Source organism: Chenopodium album, chromosome 27, assembly GCF_948465745.1.
Source record: "Chenopodium album chromosome 27, dcCheAlbu1.1, whole genome shotgun sequence".
Taxonomy (NCBI): Eukaryota; Viridiplantae; Streptophyta; class Magnoliopsida; order Caryophyllales; family Amaranthaceae; genus Chenopodium; species Chenopodium album.
Window position 1 is genome coordinate 35,821,037 of NC_137860.1, and position 21,735 is coordinate 35,842,771.

General features: G+C 37.2%; 3 protein-coding genes and 1 long non-coding RNA gene across 4 annotated transcripts; 2 read left to right on the forward strand and 2 right to left on the reverse strand.

Annotated features, from left to right (window-relative positions):
• Positions 1 to 1,064: 1,064 nt before the first annotated feature.
• On the forward strand, positions 1,065 to 9,247 carry LOC145620800 (uncharacterized). The gene is made up of 9 exons (XM_081675517.1): positions 1,065 to 1,249; positions 1,547 to 2,148; positions 2,414 to 2,539; positions 2,634 to 2,831; positions 3,806 to 4,033; positions 4,149 to 5,273; positions 5,584 to 5,871; positions 6,617 to 7,061; positions 7,920 to 9,247. Exons 2-9 carry the CDS (start codon positions 1,579 to 1,581, stop codon positions 8,753 to 8,755), a joined length of 3,816 nt encoding a protein of 1,271 aa, XP_081531643.1. The 5' UTR covers positions 1,065 to 1,249; positions 1,547 to 1,578; the 3' UTR covers positions 8,756 to 9,247.
• A 941-nt stretch (positions 9,248 to 10,188) lies between these two features.
• LOC145619411 (transcription factor GTE7-like) lies at positions 10,189 to 13,321 on the forward strand. The gene is made up of 3 exons (XM_081674095.1): positions 10,189 to 12,084; positions 12,215 to 12,437; positions 12,544 to 13,321. The coding sequence occupies exons 1-3, from the start codon at positions 10,513 to 10,515 to the stop codon at positions 12,630 to 12,632; spliced, it is 1,884 nt and encodes a 627-aa protein (XP_081530221.1). The 5' UTR covers positions 10,189 to 10,512; the 3' UTR covers positions 12,633 to 13,321.
• A 4,403-nt stretch (positions 13,322 to 17,724) lies between these two features.
• On the reverse strand, positions 17,725 to 18,748 carry LOC145621335 (uncharacterized). Its single transcript, XR_014108389.1, has 3 exons — positions 18,540 to 18,748; positions 18,023 to 18,128; positions 17,725 to 17,914 (listed from the first exon to the last, which is right to left on the reverse strand). It is a non-coding gene; the product is annotated as an uncharacterized LOC145621335 (long non-coding RNA).
• A 1,355-nt stretch (positions 18,749 to 20,103) lies between these two features.
• LOC145620164 (uncharacterized) lies at positions 20,104 to 20,784 on the reverse strand. Its single transcript, XM_081674799.1, has one exon. It carries the CDS (start codon positions 20,782 to 20,784, stop codon positions 20,104 to 20,106), a length of 681 nt encoding a protein of 226 aa, XP_081530925.1.
• Between the last annotated feature and the right edge of the window lie 951 nt (positions 20,785 to 21,735).

Below are 21,735 nucleotides of genomic sequence, written 5' to 3' on the forward strand. Positions count from 1 at the left end.
ATCATGTGGGATGTTAGATTTATCTTTAGATGTATAATTTCAAAATGTTATTAGCATAAGATGTAAATCATCAAACATGAAATGCTTGACTCTAAGTCTAAGTTGAAATACAGAATAAAAATACTTTTTTTAAAATGAAGTATTTGTAGTACCCTTTTGGTTCTTAATTGGTTGTCATGTTTTCTATGTTTATGAAATCAAACACTAATAGAGAGTGTTATATACACTACTCAAATGCACCGTACACCTATGAGTACTTTGTTCTCATTTTGATGATTGTTTTTTCATTTAATGTTTTCAGTTTTATGAAATCAAACACTAATAGAGAGTGTTATATTACTTATATACATTACTCAAATGCACCGTACACCTATGAGTACTTTGTTCTCATTTTGATGATTGTTTTTCATTTAATTATCGAATGAGAGCAAAAATTAACCTTAGGTGTAAGGTTTACTCGAATGTATATAACAAATTCTATAATACTAAGGGTTTGTTCTCTTCAACTTATTTCAATTCAGTTTATTTCAATTCTTAATTTCCTTCTCCAATAAAATATTCAGTTCAGTCTAGTTCAGTTCAGCTCCAATAAGTTCAATTTAGGGCATGTTCTCTTACGTTGAAATTCAGTTCGGTTCAGCTCAGTTCAGTTCAATTCAGTTCAGTTCAGTTCAGTTTAGCTCAGTTCAGTTCAATTCAGTTCAGCTCAGTTCAGTTCAATTCAGTTCAGGTCAGCTCAGTTCAGTTCAGTTCAGCTCAGTTCAGTTTGGTTCAGTTTAGTTCAGCTCCTAATTTCCTTCTCTTATAAAATATTCATTTCAGTTCAGTTCAGTTCAGCTGAGTTCCGTCAATGAGAACATGCCCTTAGTTTAGTTCAGCTCAGTCAGTCTTGGTTTAACGGACGATGGGGCGGGGATAGGGATGAAAACCGTACTCACCACATGTGATTGGCAAAGGTGTACGTCAGGTTAACTCAATGTCAAAAATATGGTCATAAGCTTACAAAAAAGCAAAACTAAACCCTAGTTCTAGTTCAAAAAAAAAAAAAAAAAAAAAAGAAGAAAAATCGTTCCAAAAAAAAAAAAAAATTTAAAAATAAAATAAAATCGTTCTCTTTCTTCCTTCCTCCAACCTAAAAAAAACGCCGGAATTCGTCGACCCTTAAACCCTTCTTCACCTTCAAGTCTTAAACCCTTTCATGTCTTCTCTATTAGCCTTCTTGTTTCTCTCTTCAATTTTCTCTATTAAGGTAACCATATTTGTTCAATTTAAGTTTCTGTTTAGTTTTTCAATTTCATCATTCCATTATTCTGTAATAATTGCTCGATTTTTATTTTTATTTTCGTAAAAAAGTGAGATATTTCGGCTTAATTTTGTATCATAGACTAATTGTTGTTTGAACATTGTGAAACTAGTAAATTAGTTCAATTATAGATACCCAATTGCATAAAATGCATGCCCATTTCAGTATTTCGTAATTTGTTTAATAATTGGTATATTAATGTTGGAATTTGATGTTAGTTCATTTGGGTATTGCTATAAACAGGTTTTAGTGTTAAGTGTAAGTAGTTGATTGTAATGGGAAGCAAGAAGAGAGGTCCTAGTTCTGTAGAGGGGGAAGAAGTTGTTGTAGAAGGTGAAATTTCTAACGAAAAGCCGGGGTTGAGTAAGAAGAATAAGAAGGGGAAGGATAAGAAATTGAGAGCTGAAGGTGGAGGTGGAGGGAGTGATGGACCTTCAATTCCCGCTTCGAGTTCTACTAAACCTATGGAGAGGAGAAAGAAGAGGAAATTGTTAGATAAGGTGAGACATAGTAGTGCTGTTGAGAGCAAGGAGATAAAGCCTGTTCAACAAACTTCTTTGTCGAAAATTGAGGACCCGGGAATGACAAATGGTCAGCCCGTGTTACATATTGAGGTTTTTACTGAGTTGGCATCAGCTGATGCTTCTATAAGAGAAGCCGCTGCTGAGAAATTGGCGGTTGAGTTGCAGGAGATTCAGAAGGCGTATGGAGGTAGTGGTAGTAACGATGCTGCTCAAGGTGGCCTTCAATTGGAAGCTGCAAAGGATGATGGCCTGGATAACTGTGCACAACCTGTACGATATGCTGTGAGAAGACTTATTCGTGGTGTTTCTTCATCAAGAGAGGTACAACTGATTAATTTTTTATTGTCTCTCTGGCTTTTGAACTTCGGAGACTGGGAAATTAGTAAATTTTGCTTTACAATGATTAGCTGCTTTGTGGTGCCAGTTATCATGGAAATTGTTCCCTTCCTCGTAGCTGTAGTTAATGAAAGAAGTGAATTACATAGGAATTGTTTTCGTGTTCTTGATGAATGCTCCTAGGCGGAACCAACTTGCATTTCTTACATATAGTCATCATCTAAAGTGATTTACTATTTTTTTGGTGCAGTGTGCAAGACAAGGATTTGCTTTAGGTTTGACAATTTTAGTCAATACAAATTCTAAGATTAGAGTTGATTCAATACTAAAGCTGATAGTTGATTCATTGGAGGTCACTTCTTCAATGAAAGGCCAGGTAGAAAATGCACTCCTTGATTTTAGTTGCTGCTGAGCTTGGTTCTGATTATTATTATAACAGATTTACATATATTGTGTTTGTCACACTCCAGGAGGTAAGGGATTGTCTGTTGGGTCGTCTTTTTGCTTACGGTGCCATTGCAAGGTCAGGTAGACTGAAGGAAGAATGGAATTCTGATAGAAATACTCCTTACATCAAAGATTTTACAAGTCACCTTATCGCTCTGGCATCCAAGAAACGGTACTTGCAAGAGCCAGCTGTTTCAGTGCTTCTGAATTTAATGGAGATGGTAATGCGTGGTTAACACACTCATGACTGTCTTGCTTTGTGCTATATGCTTTATTGCGTTTCTTGCAAGATGCATAACATAGATATCAGTTATGTGGTTATGGATTCAGCTACATGCCTATATGCTTGCATAGATGTGTCAACTAGTTTTGAAAATAGGTACATGTTCTGTTGTGAGACTCGGACATTTTAATTTTCTGCATGCTTTTGGTCCAAAATAAAATGTAGAGTGTCCAGGATATGTTGGAGTATCATTTAGTCGACCCAAATTACTTGAGGTAAATGAAGAGTTCTAGTATTATAGGCCATCTGACATCAGCAAAATCTCTGCCCTGGGAGGCTTGGATCTAATAATAGTCAATTCCTACTGGACTGCTACAACCTTGGTGCGTCTTGTCATCTTGTGCATTGATGGGTATGTCATTACTTGGTATAAATCATTTGCAAGTTTCAAGATGGATCTGTTGCTTCATTAACTTGTATGAGCGTGATGGTTACCATTTAAGAGATACATTTGATGTGATGAACTGGAATTTACTATTTAATGAGGTTGGCTATAAGATAATATATTTAAGGTTTGTATGGTGACTTCTACAGCTATGCATTAGTTAAATGCTTTTTAGATAGCCGTACTTAGATTTTGATTCGTGACTGAGACGTTCTATAGAAGTCAGTAGTTAGAATAGACTTCAATATTGATGAATTTGATGCTTTTTTTTGAATTGCATTTCTTTTCTCTAAGGCCTCCCTTTTCCCCATATAGTGTATGAGCAGCAATGGTAATAGAAAATTATACTTCTGAAGTATTTGTTTGTAAAATCATGGATGTTAGATTAGGAAATCTAATTAAAATAGTGCTCTTGTCTCTTGCAATATCAGGTTGTTCATTGACTTCATTCATTGGCATGTGATGTTTTTGTTGCTTTTATGGTTCAATGAAGAAAAGAAACTCAATTCTCTGAATTTGTTTTGTAGTTGCCTAAAGAAGCTGTGGTAAATCATATCCTTGTTGCTCCCGGACTTCGTGAGTGGTTTGAAGGAGCCACAAGTGTTGGGAATCCTGATGCCCTGCTGCTAGCAATAAAAATTCAGCAAAAGATTGCCTCTGATAGTACTGTCTTTGGTAACCTTTTACCTCATCCATTCAGCCCAAGCAGGTTTTTCACTGTTGACCATTTGACTTCAGTTGCTAATTGCTTAAAGGTGAATCTTATTGCTCTCTTCTCCTTTCTGTGCTATGTTTATTAGAAAGATTTTGACACATATCTAATTTTGATTTTCATCACCTAATGTGTGTATTTCCCTAAAAAATTTACAGGAGTCTACATTTTGTCAGCCACGAGTTCATGGTATTTGGCCACTCCTGCTCAACCTTCTCTTACCAGATACAGTTTTGCAAGATGCTAGCTCCTCATCTAGTTTAAGTTCAACTAAAAAGAACAAGAAGAGTCGCAGATCGAGCTCTTCTGATGAAGATATTGTAGAGAGTCTTAGATGTTTCTGTGAGGTGATCCTTGAAGGAGCCCTTCTGACCTCATCACATGATCGAAAACACTTAGCATTTGATGTTTTACTTCTAATGCTTCCAAGGCTACCTGCTTCTCATATCCCTATTGTTCTCTCCCATAAGTTTGTTCAGGGCCTCATGGATATATTGTCTACCAAGGATTCTTGGCTGTACAAAGTTGCAGAACATTTTCTCAAAGAATTGTTAGACTGGGTTGGCTCTGATGACATTAAAAGAGTTTTTGTGGTTGTGGCTCTACAGAAGCATAGTGGTGGAAGGTTTGATTGTATTACTCGAACAAAAACTATTAAAGATTTAATAGCAGGATTCACAACCGAATCTGGCTGCATGCTTTTCATGCAAAAATTGACTAGCATTTTTGTCAATGAAGATTATACATCAGATGAATCTTCGGATCAAAGCCAAACTATTGATGACAATTCTGAGATAGGATTAGTTGAGGATAAGGATTCTAATGATAGGTCTACTAATTCTGATCTTATGAAAAGTTGGATTGTGGAGTCACTCCCAACTTTTCTTAAACATCTGACACTGGACCCTGAAGCTAAATTCCGGGTGCAGAAGGAAGTGATGAAGTTTCTAGCTGTGCAAGGTCTGTTTTCCGCATCACTTGGTACAGAAGTGACATCATTTGAACTACAAGAGAAGTTTGAATGGCCAAAAACACCCATCTCAAGTGCTCTTTGCAAGATGTGTATTGATCAGCTTCAGTTGCTGCTTTCTATTGCTCAAAAGGCTGAGGGGCCTCATATTTTGACTAATAGCCTTGAGACAAATGACCTTGGCTATTATTTCATGCGTTTTCTGGGTACAGTGTGCACCATTCCTTCTGTTTCCCTTGTTCGGCCCTTGAGCAATGAAGATGAGAAGGCATTTAAAAAGCTGCAGTCTTTGGAATCGTCCCTTTCAAGAGAGGTTTGCCTTGTTTCATTTTTATTTTATTTTTTAAAATTTCATTTTTATAGACCTAGCCTTTCAGTTGAGTTGTGTGAGAAAAGGAGGGAAGGAGAGCTTGCAATGGGGTAGGGTTAAGTTTAGTTGCTTGTGAGCGTTTTTCTGTGTAAAAGCGAGAGTTTCGAGTCTTTTTCTCAGACACATCAGCTGAACATCTTAGTCTTTATTTTCTGTATGCATGCATTGCTAGATTTTTTTCCTTATGGTTGTCATGCACGTGTGATGAACAATGATGGTTGAATATTTATCTATAGACTGCTTCTGATTTCAGGAGAGAAACTTCGGACTTAGTGCAGATGCAAACAAGCTACATGCATTGAGGTACTTGCTTATTCAGTTGCTGCTTCAACTTCTCTTGCGGCCTGGTGAATTCACAGAAGCTGCATCTGAACTTATAATATGTTGTCGGAAAGCCTTCTCTGTTCTTGATGCCCCCGAGTCTTCCGGGGAGGATGAGGCCGAAGATGGTGAATCCCCTGAATTGATGGATGTTTTAGTGGACACATTGTTATCACTGTTGCCACAGTCATCTGCTCCTCTGAGATCCGCTGTTGAGCAGGTAACAGCCATGATTACAAACTTTTTTAGTAGACATGATTTACAAGTACTTGTGTTTTGGGGCAAGGTTAAATGCATGGATTTTTTATAGACCACACCAACAGGTAAAAGTGGGGCCTATGTTGGGCTGTAATGTTGCTGCTGTACTATTTTCCTAATTAAGGTTAAGTTGATGTTTGATCTGCATAGATTTTATTGCAGAGTAAGATAAAATATTTTTCCACCTGACTATTCTCAAAATGTGTTTATTACTGATGGCTAAGCCATCTAGGTCACCATAACGACAGTATTAAATCTATCTGTTCCATTGTTTTGGGTTAGGGTGTTTAGGGTTGGGTCATCATTGTCCTTATGAGTGCCTCTCTGGTACTTGGCAATTAGTTTTGTGAAATAACGAATGTATGACTTAAATGCTTGCCTTGGGCTTCATGTATTTCGATCATTTAATCTGCTAATTTGTTGGATGTCGTGGTTAATAGGTTATCGCTTGTTTCAGTATGTATTTTATTCCTTATGATGTTGATGGCTGGCCTTTTTGGCAATGTTTTGAAAATCTGTGCTTGAATGTATGCTTCTTATGTTTATTTATGCCCAAGGAAAAATGTGAGCATTCATGCAAGATGCCACCCCCTCCCCTCCCCCTATGTTTTTTCCTGGGATCTAAATGATGCATACCTATATAGTTTCATTGGATTTATAAGCTGTATTCTCCATTTGTCATGATACTACCAATATTTTCTTTGCAGGTTTTTAGATACTTTTGTAATGATGTTACTGATGATGGGCTGCTCCGTATGCTGCGGGTTATTAAGAAAGATCTAAAGCCCGCTAGGCGTAAGGATGCAGATGGTGTAGAGGGTAGTGATGACGAGGACGATGATCTTCTTGATATTGAAGAAGCAGAAGAATCTGATGAAGCTGATACTGTCGAAACTGGCTTAGTGACTGATGATACTGAGGCTACGGTTAGAGCTGATGCATCAGATGAAGAACTTTCTGGGGCTTCTGATGAAGATGATTATTCAGATGACAACATGGATGATGAGGCCATGTTCCGGATGGATTCCTATCTTGCAAAGATTTTTCAGGAACGGAAAAACCAAGCTGGGGGTGACACTGCTCATGCTCAGCTTGTACTATTTAAACTCCGTGTTCTTTCCCTGCTAGAAATCTATCTTCATGAGAATCCAGGTAACTATTGTGATAATAACCGAGTCCTAGCTTGAAGTCATGACAAATCCTGCCCCCTGTCTCAACTCTTTCTCAAACTCAGATTGTTGTCACGTAAACTATATAGGGAATCAATCTAGAATATAAGATGACCACGCCTGATTTGTTTGCATGTCTTCCTTGGATTGATAGATTAGAGGTATTCTAATACAGGACTTTGCATGGGTATTCAAATGACTATTTAGCTTGCCATCTATTTTTGCATTTATCGTGCCTTGTTCTGAAATTGATGTCCGAACAATTATCTCCAATTGAGCCATGCCAAAGGGACACTAGTATTTCATTTACTTTTTTTTTTGGTTCTGTTGTTTTTTATAATTTAAAATGTGGGTACATGACTTTGTTTCAAAAAAAAAAAAAAAAGTGGTTACTTATATGGTGTGGTGGGGTTAAGATACCGAGAAAGTGAGAAAGGTGTTATGGCCCCAATTTATTGGGATAGAACTATAGAAGGAAAGAAACAGAGTTTAATAGGTGGTTTATATATTGGGAAGTACTTTATAAAACTGATTTGAAGGCTTGTTATGCTTGATCACTTTCTGGAAACCATGTTTTTTGCAGCGCCAAATATGTGACATGAAAGTGAAGCCCTTTAAAATTAACACCATGAAATTAGTGGTCATTTCTAAGAGAACAAATGGCCATCTGTAACATGTCAGTGATATCACCATATAACTAGATTTTATTCATGGTTCGGTCTTCTGGCAACCGTCAAATCTGCTTCATTTTCGTTTGGTGTCATATGCTCATTTTGGAGCTGTTCAAACTTTCATCTGCTGTTTAATTCGTGTTTGCTTTTCTGCTTATTTTGAATAACAGGTTCATCAAGGGTCTTGACTGTATATTCAAATTTGGTGCAAGCATTTGTCAATCCCAGTACAACTGAAGGCAGTGAACAGCTTGCTCAACGTATATGGGGAATTGTGCAGAAAAAAATCTTTAAGGCGAAGGATTATCCCAAGTCAGAAGATGTGCAACTCACTACCTTGGAAGGTCTCCTAGAAAAGAGCCTTCGGTTGGCTTCCAGACCATTCCGGAAAAAGAAAACTGCTGGTAATGTACCACAGAAGAAGTCATTTTCCTGGAACCGATACAAGATGATCAATTCTCTTGCTCAGCAATCGACATATTGGCTCCTAAAGGTTATCGAGGGAAGAAAAATATCTGAGTCCGATCTCAATACTGTCTTTGAAAGTTTCAAGGAAGCCCTAACTAAATATTTCGAAACCAAGAAGTCCCAACTGAAGCCTGAGTTCTTGAAAGAAGTATTCAAGAGAAGGCCCTGGGTTGCGCGACAACTTTTTGGATTTCTTGTGGAAAAATGTGCAGATGCAAAGTCTGATTACCGACGAGTTGAAGCACTTGAACTAGTGTTGGAGAACTTGAAGTCAGTCCTTGCAGAAAGTGAAGGGGAGGCGTCGAAGACGTTTTTGAAAGCTCATACGTCTAAACTAAGTCACTTGATAAAACAGTTGGCAAAGCATATGCCGGAGAAGCAGTCAAGACGGGCTGATGTAAGGAAGTTTTGCAGTAAGGTCTTCCAGATTATATCCACCCACAACATGACTAAATCATTTCTTAAGAAATTAGAGCCTGATGATCATGCTGCTTGTGAGACTCACTTCGGCGAGTCATTTCTTGTTTTGAAGAAATGAGATGCAATTACAAGTTCAGTATTTGTAAAATTCTGGGTTTCACATAATCGTGACACAGATTGAACCTGATATGTTTTCACCGTGATCGGGGTTACACTCTGGGAACTTGGTATGTTTTCACCGTGATCTGGGTTACACTCTGGGAACTTGGTATGTTGTCCCCGTGATCAGAAGTTTTGGTTCTGTGTGATTCTTGCTTTCTACCAGCAGTCTATAGGCATTCCAGACTTCCAGTTTTGTTACTTGTTAGCATAGAGAATTTTTTGGTTTACATTCAGAGATCTTTTTCTTTCATAAAAACAAAGATTATGTGATTTTCCCCCCTAATATAGATGGTTCGTCCTATGGGAAAGTCTAATTATTATGTAAACCCGGAAGCACCCAATTATTCATCTGATCCATGGCATACTTGATTGATTAGTATTACTGCATAGCTTGAACATTGTGTACTGTTAACTAGTCAGGAAGTAATTTACAATTTGGATTTGGACATGTTCTTTAGAATTTTTACTACTGTACAGTTAATTTCGAATTTGCATCTTAAGTATAAGCGCTACCGTATTAGTCACTAAGCTATTACAGTAACATAACATGTTACGATTAACATTTTAAGGAAGTAATGCTCAATTATCTTCATATAAGGTTGTTTCAAAAAAAAAGGGGGGGGGGGGCAAATTACTCTACTCTGGTGCAAGAACTAGTTTATAAAATCACTTAATGGGATAATCATCATTATTCGTAGATATTTATTTCTTTATTTTTGGTGCAAATACGTAGTAGATATTTTAATCATTAAAACAACAATTTTCCAAAATTTTAAACATGTCATCTCCACCTACCTCAAAAAAGATTAAAAAAAATAAATAAAAAATAAAAATTGCATTAAAATAGGCACAAAATTTCCTCACTCCGTATTTTTCTTATCCAACAAAAATATAAATTACTCATTTTTAAATTTCAAAAAAGAAAAAAAAAACGGAAGTATATTCCACGCGTCCTTGACTAATACGATACGCGCGTGGGCCAACACCAAGACTTCCCTGATGACCTGCTACAACAGTTGGACTTTATCCACGTCATCTCTGGGTCCCACTTTTTATTTTTTATTGTGGTCCCCACTTTACTTTCTCTCTCCTCTCTCCAAACCCTAAATGCAGGGCACATTCAATTCAAATTCACCCGAAAACCCAAAAACCCAAACCACATCATCCAACGACTCACATCCCTCCACGTGTCCTCTCCCTCAGATCTAAGCCGTTTGTGACAGGTGTTACGGTCAGAATTACGGGCAGGAGAGAGAAACACGGGTAAACCGTTGGATCATGTGTTGAGTAAGATCAACGGTTGAGATTCTGCCCGGGTTTTAAACGGGCAGATCTTGGTTGCCTTTAAGAAGCGATGCCTCCTCCCACTGATTCCTCGCTCTCATCAAGGGTAAACCCTAAATCATCATCATCTTCATCAAATCATCAAATTGATCGATCTTTCTCTCTCTAGAAATTTCTCTTTGATTTGATCTGATTTTCTCTCTCTAGAAAAATTTACAAAAATCCCACCAAAAATTTACAGAAATCGTCGGGAAGTTTTCCGATTGCCGGGAAATTTTGACGGTGGTTTTCTCTCTCCTGTTTGCCGGTGACCGGTGATCGGAATTTGGCAAATGGTATGGTGGGTGGTAGGGTAGAGAGAGAAGAAGACGCATTGGTGACCGGAAACCGGGAAACGTCGAGATTTTCGCCGGAGATTTGTCGGTTTTCATGGCGTCGACGATGTTAGTTAGCCGAAATGAGACGAGTAATTTTCTCTCACCAAATCATCATCATCAACCACCAAGAACAGCGACTAATTTCATGGGAAAAATCCCTTTTCTTAACCCTAACCCTAACCCTAATTTTACCCCCAACAACAACAACCATAACCAAAATCACACCAACAACTTTTCCAGGAAGCAATTAAACCATCAAAATGGGGATGAATTCTTGAATCCTCCTGTAATTGACAATACGGCGTCGTTTAATCATCATCGGAAGTCTTCAAATGAAGCCTCAATCGCCCCTTACGTCAGCTACGACATTACGGGGCTTTCGAAGTCGGAGATTAGATGTTTGAAGAGTCGATTGATGTCGGAGCTCGACAAAGTTCGGTCTCTATCGAACAAAATCGAATCCGACGAGTTTCGAAACGGCTCGAATAACATCAACAATCCCTCCAAGAAGCGCCCATTCCCGGTTCAGCAGGCGGTGAAGGAGCCGAAACGAGGGAAACAGCAGCCGCAATCGGCGTATGTGGCGAGCTCCGCAGTGATGAAGATGTGTGCGCAGGTTCTTTCGAAGCTGATGAAGCAGAAAGCTGGGTATATTTTCAATGAACCAGTTGATGCTATTGGTATGGGATTACATGATTATCATACCATTGTTAAGCGGCCAATGGATCTTGGAACAATCAAGAAGAATTTGGGGGTAAAGGGGTTTTATCGAACGCCTGATGATTTTGCTGCTGATGTTCGATTGACATTCAACAATGCACTTACATACAACCCTAAAGGGCATGAAGTTAATACATTGGCGGAGCGATTTCTTGAGAAATTTGAGCAGTATTATCGGTCTGTTTATCACAAGTTTCAGTCTGAGAAGCAGCAGTTTATGCGGCAGCAGAAGGTGGAAGCTCGGCCGAGGGAGGATGCTGTGGTGGTTGTTGATGAAGTACAGGGGAATTCTTGGAGTAAAAACCCGTCTCCGGAACCGCCAAGAATCGAGAGTAGTCCTCCGAAGAAGCCCGAGCCGAGGCCGGAACCACAAAGGGTAGAACCACCACCTCCTCCACCAAGGCCTGAACCAAGGGCGGAACCCCTACCACGGGTAGAACCTCCTCCTCCACCGAGGCCTGAGCCTGTTTCGGCTCCTGTTAATCATGCCCCTGCTCCGGAACCAGTTCATATGTCATTGCAAGAGGTGGTGCGAGCAGGTTCAACGGGAACAGGGAGAGGATCAGGGGGGAAGTTGCCGAAGCCGAAAGCAAAGGATCCCAATAAAAGGGAAATGAATATGGAAGAGAAGCAAAAATTGGGAGCTGGGTTGCAGAGTTTACCAGAGGAGAAGATGTCTCATGTGATTCAGATAATTAGGAAGAGAAATGGGCTATTGACACAAGATGGGGATGAAATTGAGCTTGATATTGAGGCTGTTGATACTGAAACTCTTTGGGAACTTGATCGTTTTGTGACTAATTACAAGAAGATGGTCAGCAAGATGAGGAGGCAAGCTTTGATGGATATGCAGAACAACAATGTGGGGCATCATCATCATCATCATCATGGTGATCACGAGCAGGTAATTTTCGACTTCAAAGCTCGAATTTTCGGTATTGTGTTGGCGTTGCATTTTGTTGAATTGTATCAATTCTGCTTGATTGGATTAGTTGTGTTGCTGAATTGGGTTCTGAAATTGATTGTAATCTCAGGTTGGTGTGAGTGAGAGGATGACAGAAACGGTGAAGAGAGGCGGAGGTGATACAGGGGGGGATGAAGATGTGGATATTGGAGGGGATGAAGATGAAGAAATGCCGGTTCAACCAGTGGAATTAGACAAAGACGACGACAAAAACCATGATGGTGGTGGCGGCGGCGGCGATACTAGTAGTAGTAGTTCAAGCAGCTCAGGCAGTGATTCCTCTTCTTCAAGTGGTATATATACTGATTTATAAACAATGCTTTATGTTTGGTGTATGTTGTTGTTACTACATTGTGGTGGAAATTGGATTGTGTCTTATTATGTGATGTGAATTTGCAGATTCTGATTCAGGGAGTTCCTCGGGCAGTGATTCGGATGTTGATGATGCCCAATCACGCGACAACGAATCTAAGAACATTCCCCATTGATGATTGATCAGTTTAGGGGCAGCTCAAGTTTGCTGGGATGAATGGCATTTTTGAGGGGTTCTTCCTGTGCTCTCTTGTGTAGTGTGTTCGAGTTCCCTCTTTGGTGAACCGATCAGCATTTGATTTTGAGGATATATCCTTCTGTTGGTTGTTGTTGCCGGATCAGAACATGAATGGAATTGCAATGTAGCCAGTTTGCTTAGTGTAGACTCAGGTTTAAAGGACTCAATGTACAGAGGAAGAGAACTTTTGATTAGGTTTTTTGTTGGTGGGTCTCTAATGGGTTGGTTGCAATTGCCAAAGGAAGAAGATCAAGAAAAGATTTTGATGGGTTTTGCTTTATGAACAAGGGAAGAATCTGATGTGAAGAAGAGGAAGGAATTAAGCTTGACAATTGTGTTGTAAAGATGGGTTAGTAGTGAGTTTCACAAACAAGGAAAGAAAAAAAGGGAAGAAATTTGTAGGGTAGGGCAGGTTTTTTAGGGTAGTGAAGGAAGGTAGAGAGGTCCCCAAAAAATGAAAAAAATTGATGGAGATGTAGTTAAAATGAAAGTAGGAAGGAAGTTGTTCTTTAATTTTTGTTTGATTTTGAGAGGAAGAAGGTTTTTTTTTTTAGGAAGAGAAAGTTGGGATACTTTTGTACACATGACACCACCTTTTGCTTAAATACAAGAGAAGATTTTATAAAACTTTAAAGTGTCTATCTTCAATTCTATTACTAGTACTCGTTTTCGTGCAAATAGTAATCGTAAAGAACTTTTAGAAACAGAGGATTAATCGACTAAACGGAAGAAGAAGAAAAATAAGAAAAAGGTTGTGACAATGACTATGTTTTTGAATTTAGAGTTTGTTTATATGGACTGACCAAGTGCACATGAAGATATTTGAGTCATTTGGTGCCTAGCCAAAGTTGTGTGTGTGTTTGTATAGCAATGTTTATTGCCAATTTGCTTAGCTGCTGATTTGCTGGTCCAGGTTGTGTGTGCTTTTTTCCAGGTAGATGTTTCTGCCAAAGTTTTACTGTGAAGATGATGAGTTGTGTGATACAACATGTAAAGTTCACCATCAGTCTCTACTCCGAGATGCTTTCATACTACGGAGTACCCCATCCGTCTATATATAATTGTCATATTAGTTCAAATTACATTATTAACAACTCGAGCCTTTCTTCATTAAGTTTTGGCTAATAGTGACCAGGAAAATCTGAAATTTTTTATAGGTTGAATTTCTATGTGCTCTAAGGATATTGCCTTTTGCTGTAGAATAGATGTGACTTATCCATGTGCCATGGCTGCTTTAAATATGAAATCTCAATAATTAGTTTCTAACTTGGGATAACATAACATTATACAGTACCAAAAAACATCATAGGACCTAGTTGGTCGCTTTTAATCCTTTATTTTTTCTTTATAAAATCACATAAGGTCAGCAATTTTCTATTGCTATCTGATTGTGACATTTCTATATATTCTAATGGAAAGTAAATTTGTTTACTTCACCTTTGATTTTATTATTACCCTAACCCTTTTAACTATTGTTACATGTGATACTCCATTACTCCGTATCGTGATTCATTAGTTCTAAGTTTTTAACGCGTGTTTTTGGCCGCTAAAAACTTCAAGTATTAAAAAAACTAAAGATACTTGTAAAAATATATAAATATTTATTATATCACAAACTCTTAAAAACACCCGGTTTACACTAAATTAGTGTAAATCGGGGTGGGCAACTTCATCACCGAGAAAAACACCCACCACCAAACCACCAACCCTGTCGGATTCCAGCGCCGCTGACCTCCCCCATCCCCCGATTCCGGCGTCGCTGACCTCCTCCATCCCCTGATTCGTGTCGAACTTCGATCCCTGCCCCGATTTCGCGTCGAACCCAGTGTCGGGTTTGGTGGGTTTTCACACTTTCTTTCTCTCTCTTCCTTCAAATCAATCCACTAACAACTACAACTATCTTTCCCCCAAATTCTAATATCGCTTCCTATGAACACAACTACACAAAATCCGAATCAACATCCAACACAAAAAAAAAAAAAAAAAAACAATCAAATTCATTCATCAAATCCCAAAAATGATCCAAAAATTGAAACAAAAACAAGCTCAAATCAAAAAATATTAATGGGGTTAATGGGGTTTTGGGTTGGCTGGGTGAGTGGGTGGGATTCTGGTTGGTGGTTTGGCGGTGGGTGTTTTTGATTTTGTGTTTTATGAAATCAAGTTGGCTTCTGGACTTATGTAGTTGTATTGCACTGAAATTGCAACTTCAAGAACAAAAGGTTTAGTAGACTTCGAAAGTGAGAGGTGATGACTGATATAGAACAAAAAACTTTTGCATTTTGTGTTTATTTTTTTGATTTTGATACTCTGTTTTTGTGAAAAAAAGGGTAACTTTTGTAAAAAAAAAAAAAGGGTCACTTTTGTGAAAAAAAAAAGGGTAACTTTTGTGAAAATATAGGTCACTCTTGTAAAAAAAAAAAGGGTCACTTTTGTGAAAAAAAAGGGTCACTTTTATAAAAATATGGGTCACTTTTGTAAAAAAAAAGGGTCACTTTTATAAGAAAAAAGGGTCACTTTTCGCAAAATGTTCGATGTACAATAAAATTATTGTAAACCGGGTGCATGCAAAAGGTTTTGTTATTATATTGGTAAGACAACAATTTCTATACACATATAGAAATTAGTATCACTTTGTACATAAAATTGATGGAAAGAACTCTACTTTCTAATTATGGTGGACTAATTGGCACGTGTTGGCAGTCTACATGTTGGTTTAGCTGCAATAAAAATGTCATTTTCACTTTCATAAGTTCATGAGATTACTGAGTAGTGATAATCATCCATTTAACAGTAAACTATTGCAAAACGAAGTCTTTCCTTTTACGCAATCTTAGTATTATTCATCTAGAAAATTAAATACATCCTCGTATTAAAGACAGTTGCTTTACATAGGGAGTAAATTGTTTAAAATTGTAACAACCCTTCTTAAAGGCTCAACTATCCGAGCCATACAAGTACAAAGTAATACTTGTTACATACTACCTCAAAAGTTATGAAGTACTATGTAATAAGTTAATCGTAAAAACTACTCCTTCCGTGTTTTTTTAAGTGATACATATTCTATATTCGACCGTGTTTTTTTAAGTGATACATTTCCTTTTTTGGCAAAACAATACATTAAAATATTATATCTCTTACAATTTTTTATTTTTTTTCCTGTATTCTTTTTTTTTTGAGTTTGCCCCATCCGGTTCACCGGAGCTTAGCTCCGACTACATCCGGATCCGACCCGGGTTGCACACCTAGCTTATGGTGAGTGAGTCTCCCAACAAGAGTTTTCTGCATTCGGTGAGGCTCGAACTCGAGACCTCCCTTAAGCGACATCAAGCTGCTTACCACTTGAGCCAACTCTTGTTGGTCTTTCCTGTATTCTATTGTTAATGAAAAACAAGTTTAAAACAAATGACATAATATTTATAATTAGACTAAATTGGCGCCAAAAATATATATTGATGGGTGATGAATGAACTTGATGGGAATCTTGAGTGTATTGCATGTCACGATGTCAAGCAATTTTCACACAAGGATTAATAAATTAATGTTGGTTGTCACGTCGCAAATTATTATGTATTTATTATAGTTTTGTGTGGTCAACTCGTCAAATACGTGCATGCTTAATGCCTAGTGATACAATCACCTTGACTACCCCGTTGAGAATTAAATGTGACTATGAAAGTTTATAAAAGAGCAATACAACTAATGAAGTCATACTCTTTTACACCAATGCTAGGTCTTTTTGAGATTCTAATTTATTGACATTTAACATTTTTGTTAAATAGGGACATGAAGTGAGCAACTTATGGGGCATGGTACCGTAGCTGTCACCGTTCAAATCAGATTAGTTGATTTGATAGTATAATGATGCTCAAATAATGACTTAATAAGTCATTTAAATTTAAGATCAATTCAATTCAATTCAATTCAATTCAGGTTGATTTATATCTATTTTTGAAGGTAATGAACTTTAACCTTTAAAAACTCAGCATGTCAAATGATTTGGAACGAATCCATAGAACTATAGAACTAATAGAAGTAGTAGAGTTGAGAATCCCTTTTTTTTTTTTTACACAAGAGTTGAGAATCCTAAGATAGGATGTATTGAAAAAAAACCTACCATCAAAAACAGATGTCTAATGTTGTGATATTTGTGTGATGGAAAGGCTTATGGGCCTTGGTAGGATTAGTAATCCACAGATTTTCTGGCCCAATAATAAAGCTTTGAAGTTGTGGGCCTTCTGACCCAAAAGGAAATTCTATCTGAGTCCAATTGCATTCTTCTTGACAGACTTTGGAATAATTTCTAAGGCCTACATTTGTGGTAATTATTCATAGGTTATATAGTTAATGTTGATCCATTAATTGTTTACATTGTTGAACAATTACATAATCACTAATAGACTAAAATGAAGGGTGTATATCTTTTCATTTGAGTGATACACTGATACAAAGAAATTTATGGTCATTGTAGATTTTAACTGTTATTTGAGTTTGTTTGTGACAATTTAACAAGTTTTTGTAAACCTCTTTTGATTGTTGTAAACTTCAAACCATCCATACAAAAGTTTTCTTTCATACAGTAATATTTGAGGCCGGGTTTCATTGGCTCACTAAAAATGACTAGATACAAGTTTAAAGTATACATAAGGAGTATATGAAGCCTAACCAAGCTCACTTATTTAGCTGCTTGATTTTCTTGTGTTAGAGTGACAGTGGGAAGTTTCATATGTGATTACACGACACAAAGTTTTTTTTGTTTTTTTTTTGTTATAGAGTTTATTTACCTCTTTCTTGGGCTAATTAGAAAGCAAAACTGCTCTTTCTTTTTTTTTTTTTTTTTTTGGGTGTTTAAAGATCTACAAGGGCGGTGTAATGGGGAAAGCTCTAAACTACGATATAATACACTAGAAGTTACCACAACCTTCTCCATGGCTTAGAATCAAAATTGATAAAGATGCAATGGATAAAACAACTTTGAAAATCATTATGTTTAATAAAGCATCAATGTACATTAAATATTACTAAACAAGTTTGTGCAAACATTAAATCATATATTCATTCCAAATCACCCATCTATCATAGATAACATAAATCAAGCATTGTGTCAGTTCTGATCAAAGAAATCATCTACTAATCATAGAATAATCTTAATCAATACAAATAATTGTTGGATCACAGCAACATTCATCCACCAGGCAACAACAACATAGAGCTGCAAGGCTGCAAAATCAAAGATTAAAACAGAATTAATATATATTACCATTAACTAAAAATAACTATATCATAAGCTTCATGAGTACTTTTATAATTGATTGATATTAAACATACCATCCTTCAATGAAACCTCGTTCTTTTCGAGGGGGCGGTGGTAGTGGAGGTGGAGCTGCATATTGATATTGAGGAGGTGCCATCACCGGAGGACCTTGATAGTAGCCTATTTTAAATTAGATAAGGAAAATACAAAACATATTAGTTGAATACTCAAATTATTATAATAGATTAATTATGCATGACGAGCCTAAATTATACGTACTACATATTTTATGGTTCATATTTCCAAACAAAACAATCTAGTAAGGCCACTCGTGCCTAGAAATTGTTTGTCTAATACTCTCTTGGTCCGAAACTAATTGTGATATCTATAGTTGATAGAATTGATACATGCCAATAATGTATAAAAACTAAATTTGGACCGAAGTCTTATGTTATCGAAAGATCACTAATAAACATAGTAGACAAAAATAACAAAAGTGATTATATTTATCAACCAAATTAATCATAATAATCATAGCAAAAGAGATTTTATTGAAAAAATGGAATAAAATCAAGCTAATTAATTAATTACCTTGAGAAGGATAGGGATAAGCATACTTAGGATCACTCATATTCGTTGTTGAAGGTTAAAAAGACCAAAATAGTAGAGTATGAAATTTATGAATTATGAAGTTGTATAAATTAATGAAAGTATAAATAAATTGTTGGAAAAAAAGTAGGGATTTGTTTGAAGAGTTAAGGCTTTATATAGAAGTTAGGAAAAGTTGGAAGATAGGTAACGCGGTGTGTACACGGCAACATACGTCTGGAAGGCTGCTGCTTCTACTACTTCATAGCCAAGAATATTAGAGTGGTTTCCTAGAAGTGCCCTTGTTTGGATGATGATCAAATATTCCCTTCACCTTTAAGAAAATTAAAATTGCCCACGAAAAATAAAATAGTCATAATATTTATGTTTCGAGTATTGAATAGTTTTTTAATACTTTACATAACTAAGTTAGCTGACATATACATATATGAGAAGTATTTTCAATGTTGGAATATAAAATATTAGTCGAGTCCTTTCATGTGATTTAACACTTTGTTAGTTATCTTTTGTTTGTTTTTGCGTTCTTTGTTGTTCATTGTTTAGAAATAAGGACGTTGAAAAAAGAATACAGTAAAAAAAAAACGAGGAAGAAATCAAGAAAAAATTTGCAACCACAAAAGGCACGTGAAGGTGCTAGAAATTGAGCGTTACATTTTGAATTAAAAGCATACATTATTTCAAACGTAATAATTGTTCATATAGTATGATGAAAGAAAATACTAGTAGATGTAGTTTGTTGAAAGTCATAGCATCCTGTGAATCGTTTTATTCCCACTATTAATTTGAGAAAAGGACTAGATTCTTCTGGAATTTATTCTTTGCACATACTTGCTGTCACCTAAAGACTAAAGCTACAAGGAATAAACACTTTTTTTTTTTTTTTCTAAAGTTTTAATGTTATTTACTACGTATTTGTTTATTTATGAGAGCATATGATTCTGCCTTGTTAATCCTCTACCTTTTTATGGTAGTTTGAAGCTATTTTTTAATGGTTTGTGTGTGAATTAGCTACATGATTACATGTAGCATCACAAGATTGGAGATATTAAAAAGTTAGCAAATCACACATAAAATTAAGAGGGATTACCTAAACACACACAAAATTAGATTCGTCTACATACATCTCAAATATGGATTTTTATTTAGAATTATTAAGCCTAATATTGTGTAAAAATGACATGTATGTATATAACGCCTTGACTAACAAGAAGTAAAAATTACAAGACATTCGTAAAATCGTAACAATAATAATAAAAAGAACAAAAAAAACCTTTGTTATTTTAGATACTATTATAATTTGTTAGATGAATAGCAATTAGACAATTCATATTCAATTCTTTTATCCTCATGAATTGAAAGGTTTTAACATCATTCAGTTTTTTTTTTTTTTATTTCTCACTGGCTTATGGTTGGTTTTTTTTTTTTTTTTTTTTTAACTTTCTTAAAAGAACATCAAGTTTATAACAAAATCACAACTTTTTAACTCATATTATTTTATTTTATTTTTTTTTTTTGACAGTGAGTACAAAGAAAATAAACAAACAACTTAAAAAGACCAACAAAGAAACTCCCGAGCACGAGCTTTCCCAGCCAACCAATGCGCTGGGGAAACCCACGACCTAGGAACCTTTAGAATCATGTAAGCCTCAAACATGGAAAGAAGAGCATGGATATCTTGAATTAACCAACATAACGAAACATCACTCCGTTGACGACGACCTAGAATCAAGCACAGGGTTTCACAATCCGAGTAAATAAGGATCCTACGATAACCCCTGCCGTAGGCACTACGCAAACCCCAAAAGCAAGCCTGGAGTTCCGAATGTAAGGCGGATGATGAGAGAGAAGCGCGAGCACCCCCACCAAGCACCAAAGGGGAAACACAATCCCGAAAAATCCAACCCGCACCCGCGGAGTTGTCGGAAGACCAAGAACCATCACAGAGCAAACAAATATCCAAAGCCGAAAGAGGATCCCCATCGTAGCAAGCAGAAAAAGTCGTGACAGACAGCCTAGGACGAAGAGGCAAACTAGAGGACTTAAGGCGAAAATCTTTAGCTTGCTGACCTCGAGCACACCACTGGGACGCAAGACTCAACACCTCAGCAAGAGAAGCATCCAATTGTCGAAACCGAACATTATTACGAGAAAGCCAAATCGCCCATAAAATAGAGAAGAAGTTGATAAGGCCTACCCAATCCTTAGTAGCACCAAACAAAGAAACCATAGTAGTAAACCAGTTAAGAAACGAAAGGCGATGTAGACCGGGCCTATGAAAACCTATAGAACTACGACCCCAGAGAAGGCTAATGAAATCACAGTCCCGAAATAAATGAGCAACCGTCTCCGGCTCACGACGACAAAAACAACATACAGGATCAAATGAAAGCCCCCTTCAGACAGAGCTGAAGCAACTGGAAGAGCGGAATGAACAACTTTCCAAGCAAAGATCTTCCATTTAGGGAGAATAGGAAGTCCCCAGAATTTTCGCCACCAAGAAGGAGAAGTGGGCCCTACAGGAATCGGCAAGGAGTGCTGTTGAAGAAAAAGGAAATAAACTGACTTTGTGGAAAAGGACCCATCCCTGGTGAATTTCCAGTAAACAAAGTCGTCCATTAGATTTTGCGGACGATCCAGACTAAGAATCCGACTAGCAGTCGGATCATCAAAAAGTCGATGGACCCTCGAGGAGTCCCACGCGTTAGAACGCGGATCAATAATAGAAGACACATGAGTCGGGAGTTCCGACTCAGGTAAACCATCCTTAAAAGAAACTAAACCCCCCGGAGCCCATTCATCAGCTGTAATACGAACGCTCGAACCACAACCCACCTTCCAACGGACTCTTTTAGCCACAACCGACATGGCTGACTTTAAACCACGACACCCCCAAGAGGGTCGGGTAATCCGAGACGCCGACAAAGCAAAAAGAGTGGGGTACTTAGAAACCATGAGCCTAGAAACAAGCAACTGAGGATTATGCATCATCCTCCAGCCAGTTTTAGCTAGGAGAGCCGAATTAAAACATCCAATACTACGTAGACCTAGTCCACCTAACCCCTTTGGTAAGTGAAGGAGAGAAGCCGATCGCAGAGCTATTCCTTTCCTGGAACCTGAAGATCTCCACCAAAAACTAGCAAGCATACTATCAAAATGAGAAGCAATAGATGAAGGAATC

Excerpts from the sequence above, each read along its gene's own strand:
- LOC145619411 (XM_081674095.1), top strand. The coding sequence starts at position 10,513 with ATGGCGTCGACGATGTTAGTTAGCCGAAATGAGACGAGTAATTTTCTC. Across the intron at positions 12,085-12,214 it reads ATCATGGTGATCACGAGCAG|GTTGGTGTGAGTGAGAGGAT; the intron begins GTAATTTTCGAC and ends TTGTAATCTCAG. Across the intron at positions 12,438-12,543 it reads TGATTCCTCTTCTTCAAGTG|ATTCTGATTCAGGGAGTTCC; the intron begins GTATATATACTG and ends GTGAATTTGCAG.
- LOC145620800 (XM_081675517.1), top strand. The coding sequence starts at position 1,579 with ATGGGAAGCAAGAAGAGAGGTCCTAGTTCTGTAGAGGGGGAAGAAGTT. Across the intron at positions 5,274-5,583 it reads AATCGTCCCTTTCAAGAGAG|GAGAGAAACTTCGGACTTAG; the intron begins GTTTGCCTTGTT and ends TTCTGATTTCAG. Across the intron at positions 7,062-7,919 it reads CTATCTTCATGAGAATCCAG|GTTCATCAAGGGTCTTGACT; the intron begins GTAACTATTGTG and ends TTTGAATAACAG.
- LOC145620164 (XM_081674799.1), bottom strand. The coding sequence starts at position 20,784 with ATGGTTTCTTTGTTTGGTGCTACTAAGGATTGGGTAGGCCTTATCAAC.